This window comes from Archocentrus centrarchus, chromosome 13 (genome assembly GCF_007364275.1).
Source record: "Archocentrus centrarchus isolate MPI-CPG fArcCen1 chromosome 13, fArcCen1, whole genome shotgun sequence".
Taxonomy (NCBI): domain Eukaryota; kingdom Metazoa; phylum Chordata; class Actinopteri; order Cichliformes; family Cichlidae; genus Archocentrus; species Archocentrus centrarchus.
Genome location: NC_044358.1, coordinates 39,928,633 through 39,944,241, shown reverse-complemented (window position 1 = coordinate 39,944,241; position 15,609 = coordinate 39,928,633). Strand labels below are relative to the sequence as shown.

The window sequence follows — 15,609 nt, the reverse complement described above, 5'->3', positions numbered from 1 at the left end:
TACAGTATATTACAGGACTCCTATGGAGTGATCTAAAAATCGGAGCTGCACTGAGGAAAATTAAATTCCAAGGTGCACAAGAAGATGACTCTAAACATGAGAAGGCTTTTGATGCTTTAGGATCCGTTATCATAACTTTTTGATCACACATCATGTGTAACTGATTAGATGTCAGTACATCAGTTTCTGAATGTGTGTGTGTGTGTGTGTGTGTGTGTGTGTGTGTGTGTGTGTGTGTGTGTGTGTGTGTGTGTGTGTGTGTCTCTCTCAGCTTCAGGCACTGCTTCAGATTTGGCCCAAACTAAGTCCCAGAGATGCTCTGGAGCTACTGGACTTCAACTATCCTGACCAGTATGTCAGAGAGTATGCCGTGCGATGTCTGAGGGACATGAGGTAAATACTTGCATCCCCACACACACACACACACACACACACACACACACACACACACACACACACACACACACACACACACACACACTTCTATCAAATGCAGTGGACTTCATGGCCATACATTTGTTTTAAATATTATTATTATTATTGTTGTTATTGTTATTATTATTATTATTATTATTATTAAATGACTAATACATACATTGCATTACATTTTTAAAAAATGATCTCCTAAACTTCTCTGTTCATCTTTCTTCTCTCCCCTCATCAGTGATGAGGAACTGTCGCAGTACCTGCTACAGTTGGTACAGGTGTTGCGTTATGAGCCCTATTATGACTGCGCCCTCACTCATTTCCTGTTAGAGCGTGCGCAAAAAAACCGCAAGATTGGACACTTCCTCTTCTGGCATCTACGGTGAGTCTGTTTGTGGGTGTGCACGTTTTCGTGTAGGCACTTGAGTCTGGTAGAAATAAACATGTAGACCTGAACAGTTACATATTCAAATTAAGGGAAGGAGATGGAGTGTTGAATTAAAAGGCCAACATTTGCGATCTTTAGATGTTTCTCATTTGTCCTTTTCTTCTCTGTTCTGCCCTCGACAGGTCAGAGATCCACATGCCAGCTGTTTCAGTTCAGTTTGCCCTCATCCTAGAAGCCTATTGTAGAGGCAACATCCCTCATATTGAGGTTCTAAAGAAACAGGCAAGCTGAACATACACGTCTATTTTATTTGGCACTTAAATGCACCTATTTTCTCATGCTATTAAAGAAACAGTTAAAGTGATGAAGGCTTTGGAATGTTTTAAAGAGTCTCAAATTTCTTTTGCAAATCTTAAAACTTGTCTCCTGGCTGCTAGAGGCAGATATGTTAGGTTAAAATATTGCAGCTAACAGGCTAAGAAAATATTTTTTTCAGGCAGTCAAGAGATGGTGTATATATGTCTTTAGTTAAAGGTTTAAAGAATGATTTTTAAATCATCAGCAGTTGCCTAAATACACAGAAAATTGTATTTTTATTGCTAGAATCTTGCACATGCCTGTCAGATTAGTACTAATCTCTTGTTAACCCCAGCTGGGCTGGATTTATGGTATTTTTAGCCTCTCACAGTGCCAGAACTGTCACCCATTCTGCACTCTGACCTTTGCCCCCCTCTACACTGTTGGCAGTCTCTTCTCAAACCATCCTGCTACTTCCTTGTGATATATCTGGCCAAATTTCCTGTTTTGCAGTGTGTGCGCACTGGTGACACAATGCTGACATTGTCTGTTTTAGGAGACTGTCAGTGTTTAGTAACAGAAATGTCTTGTTCACAAGGTTGAATCGAACCTGAATGTTTCGTTCTGTTACATGGTTCTCCTCTTCACACTCCAGGTGGAAGCCCTGAGTAAGCTAAAGTCAGTCAATGAGCTAATTAAATTGGGGACCATAAAGAACACTCGTAGTAAAACCAAGGAAGCAATGTTGACCAAGGAGGCCATGATGACATGTTTAAGACAGAGTGGATACTCGGAGACTCTGTCAGACCTTCACTCCCCTCTAAACCCCACTGTCCTGCTGTCTGACATCAAGTAAGACTACACAACTATTTATGCATTTATAGAAGACTGTATGAGGATCTGTTTTGACAGGAAGCTGATGGGTCCAAGTTTTATATTATAATTTTTTTTCCCCTGTCCCTCCTTTTTTTTTTTTTTTTTTTTTTTTTTTTTTTTTTTTTTGTTTCTCTTCACTGCCAGTGTGGAGAAATGTAGGTACATGGACTCAAAGATGAAGCCCCTCTGGATTGTTTATAACAACAAGCTGCTGAGTGGAGACACGCTGGGAATCATCTTCAAGAATGGAGACGGTATGGATCAAAGACGGGGGAGGGATGTTTGTAAAGGTGGAGCAGAGGGTGGGGGAAGGAATATGGAAGGAATGAAATGAGTGAAGTTTTCTGTCTAGCTAAATACTAGTATTTCCTTTCCTAATTAACCCTTTAACAGCTGGCTATCGCCACTGATGCACCTGTTGCCTGCCCGTATTTGCTGTGAACAGGTGGTTAACGCTGAGCGTATCACTGCTGACACGCCTGATCAAACGCACTTTGAATTACTGTAATTACGTGACCATTTGTCCTATTGGAAAAATTTAAACGATTTCTGAAAGCTGAGCAATTACACTTCACAGCCAACATAGGGTTATTATTGCCAGAAGTCTACGAATGGTGGCACTTTTGAAGTTAACAGGCCCATCAGCGGACCCATGGTAAATAAAGGGTTGATGCACTTTTCCTGTATTCATCTTGACTTTTATTTCCTAGACCTACGGCAAGACATGTTGACCCTCCAGATTTTGAGGTTAATGGATCTTCTCTGGAAGGAGGCAAATCTGGACCTCAGGTGAGTTTGTGTGTGTGTGAGTGTGTGTGTGTGTGTGTGTGTGTGTGGGTGTGTGTGTGTGTGTGTGTGTGTTAGTTAGACTGGTTAGGCTGACAGATTTTGTCAAGCTTGTTTCTTCCTGCTCTCTCTGGGGAAGGAGAAGCTCTAGTAGTGTTTACACCAAAGGACCAAAGGAGGTGAGACTGTTAATTGCCCTGTGCTAGGTTGACCTCTGGCCTTCTCACATTTTAAATATCTACATGAAGTTGTAAACAGGCAGACATACACTAGACCCTAATTGATTTATTCCATTGCTTGATAGGCAATATTAAAAAAGACCCCCTGTGCACCAGAGATCCAGTGGACTAATGTCGTCCGTTGTCATGAAATTATACGAAAAGTGTTAAGTGGATTTTTCTCACATTTGGCAGAAACATTGATTGGGGGTCAGACAGGAAATGTTAAGCTTGGTGTTCTGATTGAATATCTGTGGCCCCAAAAGGGTAAAAATAGCAAAATGTGTCAAAATTTGCTTAATTGCAGAAAAACTGTTGAATAACTTTTTTCCTAAGTTCTCATGATTATTGGTAATAATAATACCTTGAATATGACTGTAGTTTCATTTGGCTTGAATCACTCTGAGGGTACCGGGGGGGTGTGTACACTCATTTTTGGCACACTGGGGGAGGGCAGTGTGCCAAAAATAACCCTTTGCATACTGTGCAATTTATTTTTTGAAAAATACACCATAGTTTTGGTAGTGATTGTGGAATGTCGAGGGATTCAGTATCAACCCTTTGTTTTTCTGTGACCTTGTATGAACTTTTTCATTGGTGTTAATATATTCAGTAAAAATGGATTCACTGAGTTTGATTCTCTATAGGGCCCCCATAAAATCACTGATTCTAATACATTATTCTCAATTGCTGGAAAATACCATTGGTGATCATCTTGTGTCCTAGTGATTATTGCTAATAATAATAATACCTCCAATATATTAAAAAAACAGTTGTCTTTATTGTCATCTTGCCAACTGTGCTGCTTGCTGTTCCTATCATGCTCCAGGGTTTTCTGTCATTCATACTGGAACTATGAATGTCCAGTATGAATGAACATTCATACTGTCCTGTGACTTTGGGGATCTCCATGACCCCATTTTTCTTCAGTATGACTTGACCATCCTGTATGTAACCAGTATATGTATGTGTTAATAATACAGGGGGAGATACAAATATTAGAATTTTCATACTCCCTAAAAACCTGAATCAGCCCCCAAATTCCAGTTTCTATGTGATTGTCACAAGATCGACATTACCCCTTAATCAAATCCACACTTCGTACTTTGACAAACCCTCTTCATACTTACACATCTGGAGCTGGGCGGTTGGGGGGGGGGGGGGGGGGGGTGTTATGACAGTTGAGCCTGTGGCCAGTGCTTCAGATTACAGGGACACAGGTTCAGAGTTCAAAAGCAGTGGGACACTGGGAATAAAAGCAGGGACAGTATAATGAAAATACTGATATATTTTATCACATGCAACCTTCCTTGTCAGCCGTCTGTATTATAATTTACTTTAACTCAACAACCGTTAAGCTGAGGAAGAAATGTCTTTAAGGCATTTGGTCTCCATTAAAGTCTGTCAGACTGCTGATGAAGTCTAGAAACTGGGCAAACTTTGTGTGGTTGGTGACGGGTATCGAATTTTTAAGATTAGGAGGGCGCTGGATTTAATGTAACAGGCAGCATTGTAAAGAGGTCCACGTCACAAAATAAGGACCTGCTGCTGTCTTGTGGAATTGAAGAAGTTAAAGTGAAAACATTTTATGTGGCTGGTCTAAATGTTATCAGAATTTTTGGTAATTAAATACTGGATAATGTGATGTAATATTTAATACTGTGATTGTGTGTGTGTGTGTGTGTGTGTGTGTGTGTGTGTGTGTGTGTGTGTGTGTGTGTGTGTGTGTGTGTGTGTGTGTGTGTGAGAGTGAGTGGCACCCAGAGGAGTTTTGTTAATTAACCTCCCAAAACAAACCCCTAATATCTTAATCTCAGATACCTAACACTGAAAAATTTGCAGCAACACACATGGATACAGTTATCTTTTTATCTGTAATATTTAGGTTTAGTTTCATTTGTGTGTCAGATGGCAAAAATCAGCACAGCTGATATTTGAAGTATCCATGTGTAAACCAAAAATGTAATGAAATTATTATTATACTCCATAATGGATATGTGCACCACGTTCTGCTGCTGAGGCTTTTTTTTTTTTTTTTTTTTTTTTTCCTCCTCCTGCAGAATTGTACCATATGGTTGCCTGGCAACAGGCGACCGCACCGGGCTGATTGAGGTCGTCTCCTCTGCAGATACAATCGCCAACATCCAGCTGACCAGCAGCAATGTTGCAGCAGCTGCAGCATTCAACAAGGATGCTTTGCTTAACTGGCTCAAAGAGAGGAACTCTGGGTAAGGTGGAGCCTAAACGAATGCAGCCTTTGCTGTGGTTTGCTTAGAAAGGGTCCTAAAGGTGTTGCGGTTCAAATTTGTGGTTGTTTGTTTACAGTGACGCTCTTGATCGGGCCATCGAGGAGTTCACTCTGTCATGCGCAGGCTACTGTGTAGCCACTTACGTCCTGGGTATTGGAGATCGCCACAGTGACAACATCATGGTCCGCAGCAATGGACAGGTTTGACAAACATCATATACTGTGTGCCATTTTTCCATTCTGCATTTGGGTTTTCCTGATTCCACAGGCCTCACTGATTGGCCTTGTGTGTATGTGTGTGTGTGTGTTTTAGCTCTTCCACATAGACTTCGGTCACATCCTGGGCAACTTCAAGTCCAAGTTTGGCATCAAAAGGGAGCGTGTACCATTTATCCTCACACACGACTTCATCCATGTCATACAACAGGGCAAGACTGGAAACACAGAGAAATTTGGCAGGTTTGTTTCATTTGGCAGCTTCTGCCCCTCTGTGCGCACATACCACTGTAAGTGATTCAGTTGAAATTTTAATCAAAATGTAACTTCAAGCATTTAGTGCAATCCAGTTTGGTTGTTGGAACATTAAAGATAATTTGACAGCCATTTAGATTTGATTGCTAGATTCACACTGTTTGAACTACCAATCAAAAAAAAACAAATGTAGATTAAAACCCTAATTCTGCCTAATTCATTTTACAAAGAAGGCGACCAGAAATGCCTTTCATAAACTACACCAAGGATGTAGATATTATAAGAACACTTACTTTTTTTTTCTTATTCCTGGTTCTTTGCTTTGGAATTGATATGGCGAATAGTCACTGAGGTTCATATGCACCCCATTAAGACAGCAGCATATTGATACCCTCCTAAAATAATGGTCTGTCATTTTTAATGAAAAGGTTTTTTGTTGTTGTTTGTTTTTTAAATTAGCATATTTTCAAGATTTGGTTCAGTTTTTTGTTTTGTGGAAAAAATGACTTTCAAATCAGTTCTTTGATAGAAGTCAGTGTAAAGATCTGAGAAGTGGAGTGATACGAGATGCCTTCCTGGTCTTGGTGAGGATTTGAGACTCACCTAGAAACAGCCCATTACTGTAGTCTAGTAATGATAAACACACGGGCAGGTTTTAGTGAATAAAAGGTCCTTGATAAGTTCTTAAGGTGATAGTAGGCTGACTCTGTTAAAGTTTTGGTATGAGTCCAGGTTTTTTGGTTTGTTTAATTTACCAACTTGAAGGTTGATGCTCACTTTATCCATGCTATGAAAACTCTACATACCGTTCATGACAGAAAATGCTCAATTTCCATGTTGATTTGTTTGGAGCTCAGCATGAGTTGTAGGATAAAAGTGGAAAATATGTATAAGTAAATATAAAACAATATTTAGTCTTCCAACCAATAAAAGACGACGAGAAATGCATTTGGCCATGTAGGAGCAACACTACAGCCACTGCAGGATTGTCGGTGCAGTACAGTCTTCCTTCAGCAGCTGGCAGTAGAGACTCAGTTAGGTCTGTACAGCAGGCTTTCTGCTCAATGAAAGGATTCAGGATAAATGTACAGGGCTTTTGGAGTGAAATGAGATGCAGTAAACTTAAACAAGTTTGACTGTAACACATCATCAGTGTATTCCTGTTTTTTCTAAAATTTAAGGAATACAGAGGTAATAGAAACAGTCCATCAAAACCAGGTTTCTGTACTAGTAATGTGCAGATCCTGCATGGATGCTAGAAGCCTATAAAAGTTTTAAAGTATTAAAAAAAATAAATAAATAAGTAAATGTTTGTTACCTGTGCAGAGCTCCTACTAAGTCAATAAAGATAAGAATGATTTTTTTCTTTTTTTTAATGTACAAATGATTGTTTTGATACTACATTGTTATTGTTCAGTGATCATGAGAACTAGGCTCAGATATATCACTACTGATGCAGTCACGTGGAATGGTGCGTGCATTGTGTTTGCAGAAAGAGGTGCACGCTGGTGGTGGCGTGCAAAGGCATGAGACAATATCGGCCAAGCTACTGATTGATGTTTACAAAGTTCAGCTCTATTGTGGAACAAGTAGATGATTCAGTTTGCGACAATGGAAATACCCGCGTGGTATAGTAATGTTATTGTGGCCTGTATTGCATATCTATATTCATAACTATACCACAAGAAAGTCAACAACTGGAAACAAGTCGTGTGAAACGTCAAACATTTCTGCAGATGAAGTTACTGTAGTCCACGAATAATCCAGATTAACCCGTCATATAAATAAATTCTGTATTTATCAGTATTAAAGCGCTTAATGACCTGCCGAAGTCATTAAATGTTTAATTGCAATGACTAAATGGCTGCATGCATAAGACTCAGTATGCTCAAGTGACATTTAAACTGCTAAGTTATCCAACAGCTAATCTGCACAGCAGGGTGCTGGTGAAGAGCAGCCCAGAGGTGCACATCCTGCCTGATGTGAGCGTGAACTTTAAAACCTACTTTATTGATCACCAAAACTTTATTCTGTATAAAGACGGAGTACCAGAGCATTGCTGCATCAGCAAATGTGTTGTGGTTTAAGATATGGCACACTGTGCAGTAGATGTGACGGTGAGCACGTAGATCACTGTTTTCCTCTGGGTCAGATGCAGTATTAATCAAAGCCCAAAGTGAAGACCTCAAGGTGTTAGTTTTTTTCTTCTTTTTGTTTTTGTGATGTCTCTTTGTCATCCTTCTGTGTTTAAAAATCATTCAACAAAGCTCTTAATAAATCCAGAAGAGGAACTTTGTGTCAGTGAAAAGTCTGCATTGATAAAGGTGGATTCATAATACTCATTACAAGCAGAGACAAAGTCAAGAGTGCAGTGAGTCACTGGGTGATGAAAAGGAAGTGTGTGTCACATTACGAAGCGTGTGTTGGCCATCCCCTTTAGCTCAGTCACATTTCTGTTGCTAACAACATACAGTGTAAACAAACCTCTTAGTCACTATCACTGACTTCACCACAGGGACATGCTAGCATTGGTTTTATACCTCAAAGAAAAAATAGTTAAATTATGCACTGTAATAATAAACATACATGGAAACTGCTTGAGCTTTCTTTTTTCCTCTGCTCAGTTATGACCATTGTTTTTAAAGCCTCCTGGAAAAAAAGAAAACAAAGCCTAAGTTAAATGGGCACAACAGATATTTTTGTAAGTCTGTGCAACTCAGAAATTATGTACACAAAGTTTTGTTAGAATTCTGAACACTGTGTTGGTTCCAGGAACTAAATGAAAAGCTACATAATCCAGGACAAGCAAGATGGGGGCATTTGGAGAATGAATCAGCCCCCAGTGCCAATGCCCCATATTGCAATTTGAAAGAAGGCAATTTACCTCCACAACAAAACTGAATGATTTTTTTTTTTTTTTTTTTTTTGCCTGTGTTCCACCTCGCTCAGCAAATTTATTGAAAGTCTGCTTGGTGGTACCTGCATATTCTCTTTGACAGGCAACATTGAACACATAACTTTTGTCTTAACTTTCACTTTGGTGCAGATAAAAACTGACTAATCCTTTTTTTTTTTTTTTTTTAAAGAGAATATCATAATCATTAGAAAGCAAATACGTAATTGACACTCTGTGTTCCAAAATAATGAGCATGCATTTCTCTGTGTGTTTCTGTAGTTTCCGCCAATACTGTGAGGACGCTTATCTAATCTTGAGAAAGAACGGCAACCTCTTCATCACACTGTTCGCCCTCATGCTGACTGCTGGACTGCCTGAGCTCACCTCAGTCAAAGACATCCAATACTTAAAGGTATGACAATCAAAAAGTGTAGATGCAATGAAGAAGAAACTAAATCTGGAGTTCTGCTGTAGTGTACATAGTGCAGCAGTGGTGGAATACTCCAACATACCAGGTAATGGTATTTCATACAGATTCACTAAATTTCTTAACTTAGCTTTGCATCCCTGTCACTTTTTTTTATTTTAATTTTAGAAGCCTCCCCTTAATTTTAGTGTCCATAAATCCACTTAGAACAAAAGCTTCATGTAACTTCAGGACCTCCATAAGAATCATGAGTTTCATATTTACTTCAGTAATTCCTAAACCTTGCCATTTTTGGACAGTCATTTAGTAAATTCATGTGTGGGTGACTTGTCCTTCAGATTTCAATGTAGAATTGTTTTATAAGCATATTAATATTCCCCAAATTGAGACTGTAGTTACATACACATGTATCTATAGCATTTTAATAGAGTGTCAGCATGTATGCATGACTATACAGGAGACGCATTTAAAAAATTCTGATCATCATCTTCTTCATTACTTCTCCATCCTTCTGCCCTCGTGACTTATCCTGTCTTACCTTCCGTCCCCCCTTCAGGACTCCCTGGCTCTGGGCAAAACTGATGAGGAGGCCCTCAAGCAGTTCCGCCAGAAGTTTGATGAAGCCCTGAGAGAGAGCTGGACAACCAAAGTCAACTGGATGGCCCACAATGTGGCCAAAGACAACCGGTCTTAGGGCAGCTGTAACGCTTCAGAGGCGAGGGGTGAGGTGCCAAGAGGACACAGTGAGGGAACGTGAGGGTGTGGACAGGATGTGCCAAGACCACAGGGTGACAGATACCCTAATTTAAAGAAGGGAATCTAGCAGAATATCCAAAACTTGAGCAGAGTCGCCCCCTCGTGTACTGTACATACAGAGTGAACCTGCTCCCTACACTCTTCAGTTAAGTTACTCTGCATCCTTACTTGCTGTATCCCTACTCGCCTTGCATCACTCTGGCACAGTTCCCCATGAACATCTAAATTCATGGTCTTGTAACATTTCAGTGGAGTCATGGTGGGTAACGTCATTGCAAGTTTTGCACAGGCACAACAGCCGATGGAGCACGCAGCCAAAGGAAGGGAACTGAAGCACCCGCTGTGCCCACGCTAAACCTTCACAGCCAAACTGTCCATTCAGAACAGGCTGAACTACTGGCTGACAAAATAAAGTTTAGGAGTAGGTGAATTTTGTCAGATGGACGTGAAACTCTGCCTGAATAGACCCAGAATGGGCGCATATTTTGCAGACACCCTTGAATTTGTTTTAAGTAGAGCTGAGATGAACGATGGGTGTGGAAACGACAGAATGGAAAAGACAGAATCATCTGACCCCCGTGTCTTAAAACGGTGTGCACCACAGCCACAGGAAGTGCATCTTAACTCTCGCTTCCCATCTCAGTGTGCCTAAAAATTCAGGAAGATTGTACTGTTTCAGACATTTTTTTTCTTTTGCCATTTAAGAATTATCCTGAGATGTGGATGTGCTGGACTACAAGTCCACAAAATCAACTTGTGAGGAAAATGATAAGAGAAGGACTGACGGAGAGAAGGATGCTCTGAGCCTACTTGTCCACTGTCTGAATCTCAGTTCACTTGGACCGTTGAACACTGGAATGTTTATAGAGAGGCATATATAAGAAATTTTCAATAGTCTTTTAATAAACTAAACTGTTTATTTTAGTCTATTTTATTCCAAATTGACAATGTGCGTTGTCTTTTAAATCAAAAGCATTGTTGGCCAAAGTGTTGTCACCTCCCAGTTATCACTACCCCAGTTGTCCTTTTTTTTTTTTTTTTTTAAAGCATTATTCAGTGCATTTCAGCAACCACAACAAATATACTGATATGCTTTTAACATGGTAGGACCAAAACACAAAGATGTTTAGCAGTTTCATTGTTTCAACTCTGTTTTTAACAGCCTGTTTCCATTGAATGTGCAAATATGTGCCGCTCTATTTAAGTGTATTTAGCCCCTGTCAGATATGGCATCAATAACATTACTGACTTCTTGTCATTGAGACAAGCTGCATGGTACTGCAAAGTGAGCTGCCCCCACCCTTCCCACACAGGCTCCAGTGACGAAAAGATCCATCATTTAAGGGCATTCTGTGACGACTGAGCAAAGCCGCAAGGATGCTTGAAAGATTGGCGCAGTTATCATCTCATGTGAATGCATGCTGTGTTGAAAGTGATACGTAAATGTTTCTGGTAAGACTGCTGTTAACTCTTCCAGAAAAGTGACCAGGGTGAGCATTCAGATATGAAGCCAACCTGTTCCGCTGCCTACAGGTTCATGGAGAGGAGTGCATGTCTGAAAGGGGCTTTTGTTTCCATACAAGCAGATGTGGGTGGAGTCTGGGCGGGATTTATCAGTAGGGACGTTACACTGCAATGTAAAGCTATTGTTTTGACATATGGTGCTCTACCAGCATCTGCATCTGTGTTTTGATATTTGTGCAATATCCAAGTATATGAACCATATCTAATCATATGAAACATTGGTCCCAGGCCCAAGCCTGTAATGGTTTTGCCTGCTGGTTTATGTGTGATGCAGCTGCATTTTGCACTACTGGCCTTCAGAAGTCTGAGACACTGGATATTGTCAAATGTACAGGCTTTTAATGTTTTGCTGGTTTTTGTTTTCATAGGAGTTTTATTAAATTTATTTTCCACTGTGCTGCATTTCTGTCTGTGGTCTTTGTTTTTTATCCTGGTGTTCTATGTGGGTTGAGTGATTTGTGCACCCACTCAGGCCAGGACCATGGATTTTCTGTTTTAAGAGGTATGAAAACTTTTTAGATTCTCAAGCAAAAATAGCTGTCAAAAATAGGCCTGTGTACCATTTTGGTCTGGAATCAAAAAGGGTTTTTTGCCAACTCAAAAAGTCAAACCAGTTCATATACATCCAGGATAGAGTTGTACTTGGTTAAGGCCCCCTTTCTAGTTTATATCCTACTCATTTTAAATGAAAAGAATTCAAAAGGGTACAAAGTTTCCTTCTGAAATATCAGTAAAATGTGAAGGCCTCTACAATAGCACCTATTAGGTATGGGATTCTGCAACTGGGAAGCAAGTAAACATACAATTTTATTTATTTATTTTTTTAAAGCTGATTTGTTGACTTTGATAAAGAAGGATGAATGGGTCAGTATGCTGTGCTTGGTACCTATTAAAAGGTGGTGCAAAGTGGGACAACCTGACAGATTATGGGCATGAGGAAGCTCGCTGATGTTCATTGGGATTGCAGGTTGGCACATGTGATCCAATTCCACATGAGTGCTTCTGTGGTACAAACTGCAGCTTGTTATGTAGAGGGGTCTGTATAACACAATCCATCCAGAGTTCCCAAGCTGGCACCTGTTGTCCTCAATGGGAATCTATTGATTAGAACTGACCGGACCATGGAGCAATGGAAGAAGGTGCTCTGATGAATCACTGGTCTTTTTATCTCATGTGCATTTACTTGGGGTACAGATGATGACAGGATGCTATTAATGGGATTTATGTGGCCGTTACTTTTGGCATGTATCTGTGTTGCAGACCACACACATTCCTTTGTACAGGCAGCATTCCCTAATAGTACTTGTGGTTTTAGTAGGATAATGCACCCTGCCTCACTGCAGAAAAGGTTCAAGAATGGTTATAGGAACATGACAGGGTTGAAGGTGTTGTCACAGCCTCCCCGAGATCTGTCTGATTGAGCATCTGTTGGATGTGCTGATCTGCAGGAGCATCACGTTGCAACTCTCAACTTATCTGTTAACTTTTTGGTGCCTAACACAACAGGTGACCTCAGAGGTCTTGAGGATTCTGAAAAGTCAGCGGTTTTTCTTTTTGTTTTTTTTCTGGCAGAGCGAGGGGGGCCTTACTTTCAGGTTGGTGGTTTTAGTGATCAGGCTGCAGGCACAAATTTACATGCAATTAAAATAAGTAATATACAAGTTCTGCAATATTTCCACCAGTTAAAGTACTCTCTAAGATGACATTATTTGACTTCTTTATCATTTTTGTTGAAAAACAAAAGCAGCTAACTAGACTTCAGCAATCAAACATGTGCTTTTCACCTCCTATCTCCACACTGGAGTTAGAGGTAAATAAGGGGATTTTTGTAACTACCACCCTGCTCATCATGAAGCTCCTTTGTGTCTGCACTGCACAAAAGTGCCATTTATTGCTGTTTGTATGACTCAGAAACTGATTATTTTGCTCTGTGGGGAATGTTAAAGTCTCTACCTCCAGTGATCATCAATTATTGATTCTCTTTCACTCAAGCTACAATCAGTGCTCAGTGTGAATCATCTGTGTGTGTGTTTTTCTTCACTGCAGTTACATAATACAGTAACCTGTAGAAGGTTTGGTTGTGGGGCATGCAGGCACAATGTCACATATCCTGTATACTGGGTGAAAACATAAGACATGTGCTCAAATATTGGACTTTTTTTTTTCACCAATATTATAATTATCCAGACTTGGGTTTTTTTTGTTTGTTTTTTTTTTTTTTAAACTATATCTGTCCCAAATTACAGATCCCAATCCATTTTGGGAATAAGAAAGACCAGTGAAAAATTCACACTTTTATCTTTAATAGTTTTGAGATTTTCATATTCAAACATTGCTGCAGATTTCAATGTGCCAAAAAAAAAAAAAATCAGAAGGTATTAAAGTCAGTTGGGCAGGACTTTTGATATACACTATATTGCCAAAAGTATTCGCTCACCCGTCCAAATCATTGAATTCAGGTGTTCCAGTCACTTCCACGGCTACAGGTGTATGAAACCAAGCACCTAGGCATGCAGACTGCTTCTACAAACATTTGTGAAAGAATTGGCTGCTCTCAGGAGTGAATTCTAGCGTGGTGCCATGATAGGATGCCACCTGTGCATCAAGTCATTTTCTGTAGTTTTCTCTCTACTAACTATTCCACAGTCAGCTGTTCAGATTAGCTCTAAGAACAGTGCATAGAGAGCTTCATGGAATGGGTTTTCATGGCCCAGCGGCTGCATCCAAGCCTTACATCACCAAGTGCAGTGCAAAGCTTCATATGCAGTAGAGACGGATTTCCCTGGAGTGTTTAATCACGCTTCTCCCTCTGGTACTCTGATGGATGAGTCTGGGTTTGGCGGTTGCCAGGAGAACAGTACTTGTCTGACTGCATTGTGCCAAATGTAAAGTTTGGTGGAGGGGGGGATTATGGGATGGGGCTATTTTTCAGGAGTTGTCCCCTTATTTCAAGTGAAAGGAACTCCTAATGCTTCAGCATACCAAGACATTTTGGACAATTTCATACTCCCAACTTTGTGGTCCATGAAGGCATGGATAAGTGAGTTTGATGTGGAAGAACTTGACTGGCCTGCACAGAGTCCTGACCTCAACCCAACAGAACACTGGTGGGATGAATTAGAGCAGAAACTGTGAGCCAGGCCTTCTCATCCAACATCAGTGTCTGACCTCATAAATGTGCTTCTAGAAGAATGGTTAAAAATTCCCATCAACATTTGATGGTAAGCCCCTCCTTCTGAATGTCAGCAAGAAAAGAGATGGTGGTTGACTTCCGGAGGGGAAAAAAAGTGCGGCCAAGCCCATCAATACCATGGGTGAGGAGGTGGAAACTGGACAGTTACAGGCATTCACCTGAATGACAGACTGGACTGGAGGACCAACAGTGATGCTGTGTATAGGGAGAGGATGAACAGACTCTACTTTCTAAGGAAGCTCGGGTCCTTTAATGTGTGCAGCAAGATGTTGGAGATTATCTACCAGTCTGTGGTAGCAAGTGCCATGTACTTTACTATTGTCTGCGGGGGGCGGGGGCAGAATTAGTGCCAGAGATGCCAGCAGAATCAACTTTTATTCATAAGGCTGGAAACATCATTGGTCAGAATTTGGAGGTTTTGAGTCGGTGAGGGACAGGAGATCTCCGTCATGGACAACCAATCTCACCTGCTCCACTCCACACTGCTGAGGCAGCAGAGCTCCTTCTCTCTCAGACTGATTCAATCTCGCTGCCATAAAGAACGCTTCAGGAAATTATTCCTACCATTCACTGTAAAACTGTATAATATCTCTTCTCTCTGTGACAGGTGAACACACCTGTCTGGACATAAGATCCCACTCACATGTTTTTGTATTATATCTTCTTGCAACGGTCTTTCAGATTCCTAGTGTACATATTATTTATGCAATTTGCACTACTCTTGCACAATGCCAGTCTATTACTTCTTTACCTACATTTTTAGATTTTATTTATTTTGTGCTTTATCACTGTTGTATATTTATAGTTTTGCATTCTGCGCCTTTCGCATTTCTACTCTCTCTTTGTCATTTGTTTATTGTAGATTGTCCTTTTCTGTTGTTGTTGTAACATAATTTCCCTGGCAGGCAATAAGGTATCGATCAATCAGGATGTCACTCATTCATGTGTGGGTGAAGGCAGATGAGCCAATACTTTTGGCAATATGGTGTTTAAACAAAAAATAATCTCAAAAGAAAAATTGGCTGGATATGCATGTACATTATCTTCAGCTAATTTTCAGATGCCCTCTCTTTAGCAAATACAGCTTCAAAACGTTTTAAGTA

At 40.3% G+C, this 15,609-nt stretch overlaps 1 protein-coding gene across 2 annotated transcripts in view; it reads left to right on the top strand.

Annotated features, from left to right (window-relative positions):
• Positions 1-11,374, top strand: part of pik3cb (phosphatidylinositol-4,5-bisphosphate 3-kinase, catalytic subunit beta) — a 56,225-nt gene extending 44,851 nt beyond the window's left edge. For both annotated transcript variants that reach the window (XM_030743827.1, XM_030743828.1), the window contains 11 exons: positions 272-393; positions 665-808; positions 997-1,096; positions 1,767-1,963; positions 2,132-2,241; positions 2,698-2,776; positions 5,052-5,219; positions 5,317-5,440; positions 5,553-5,698; positions 8,886-9,018; positions 9,590-11,374. In XM_030743827.1, coding sequence (XP_030599687.1) covers positions 272-393; positions 665-808; positions 997-1,096; positions 1,767-1,963; positions 2,132-2,241; positions 2,698-2,776; positions 5,052-5,219; positions 5,317-5,440; positions 5,553-5,698; positions 8,886-9,018; positions 9,590-9,727 — 1,461 coding nt within the window. In that variant the 3' untranslated portion in view covers positions 9,728-11,374. The remainder of the gene's footprint in view (positions 1-271; positions 394-664; positions 809-996; positions 1,097-1,766; positions 1,964-2,131; positions 2,242-2,697; positions 2,777-5,051; positions 5,220-5,316; positions 5,441-5,552; positions 5,699-8,885; positions 9,019-9,589) is intronic.
• The last annotated feature ends 4,235 nt before the right edge of the window (positions 11,375-15,609 follow it).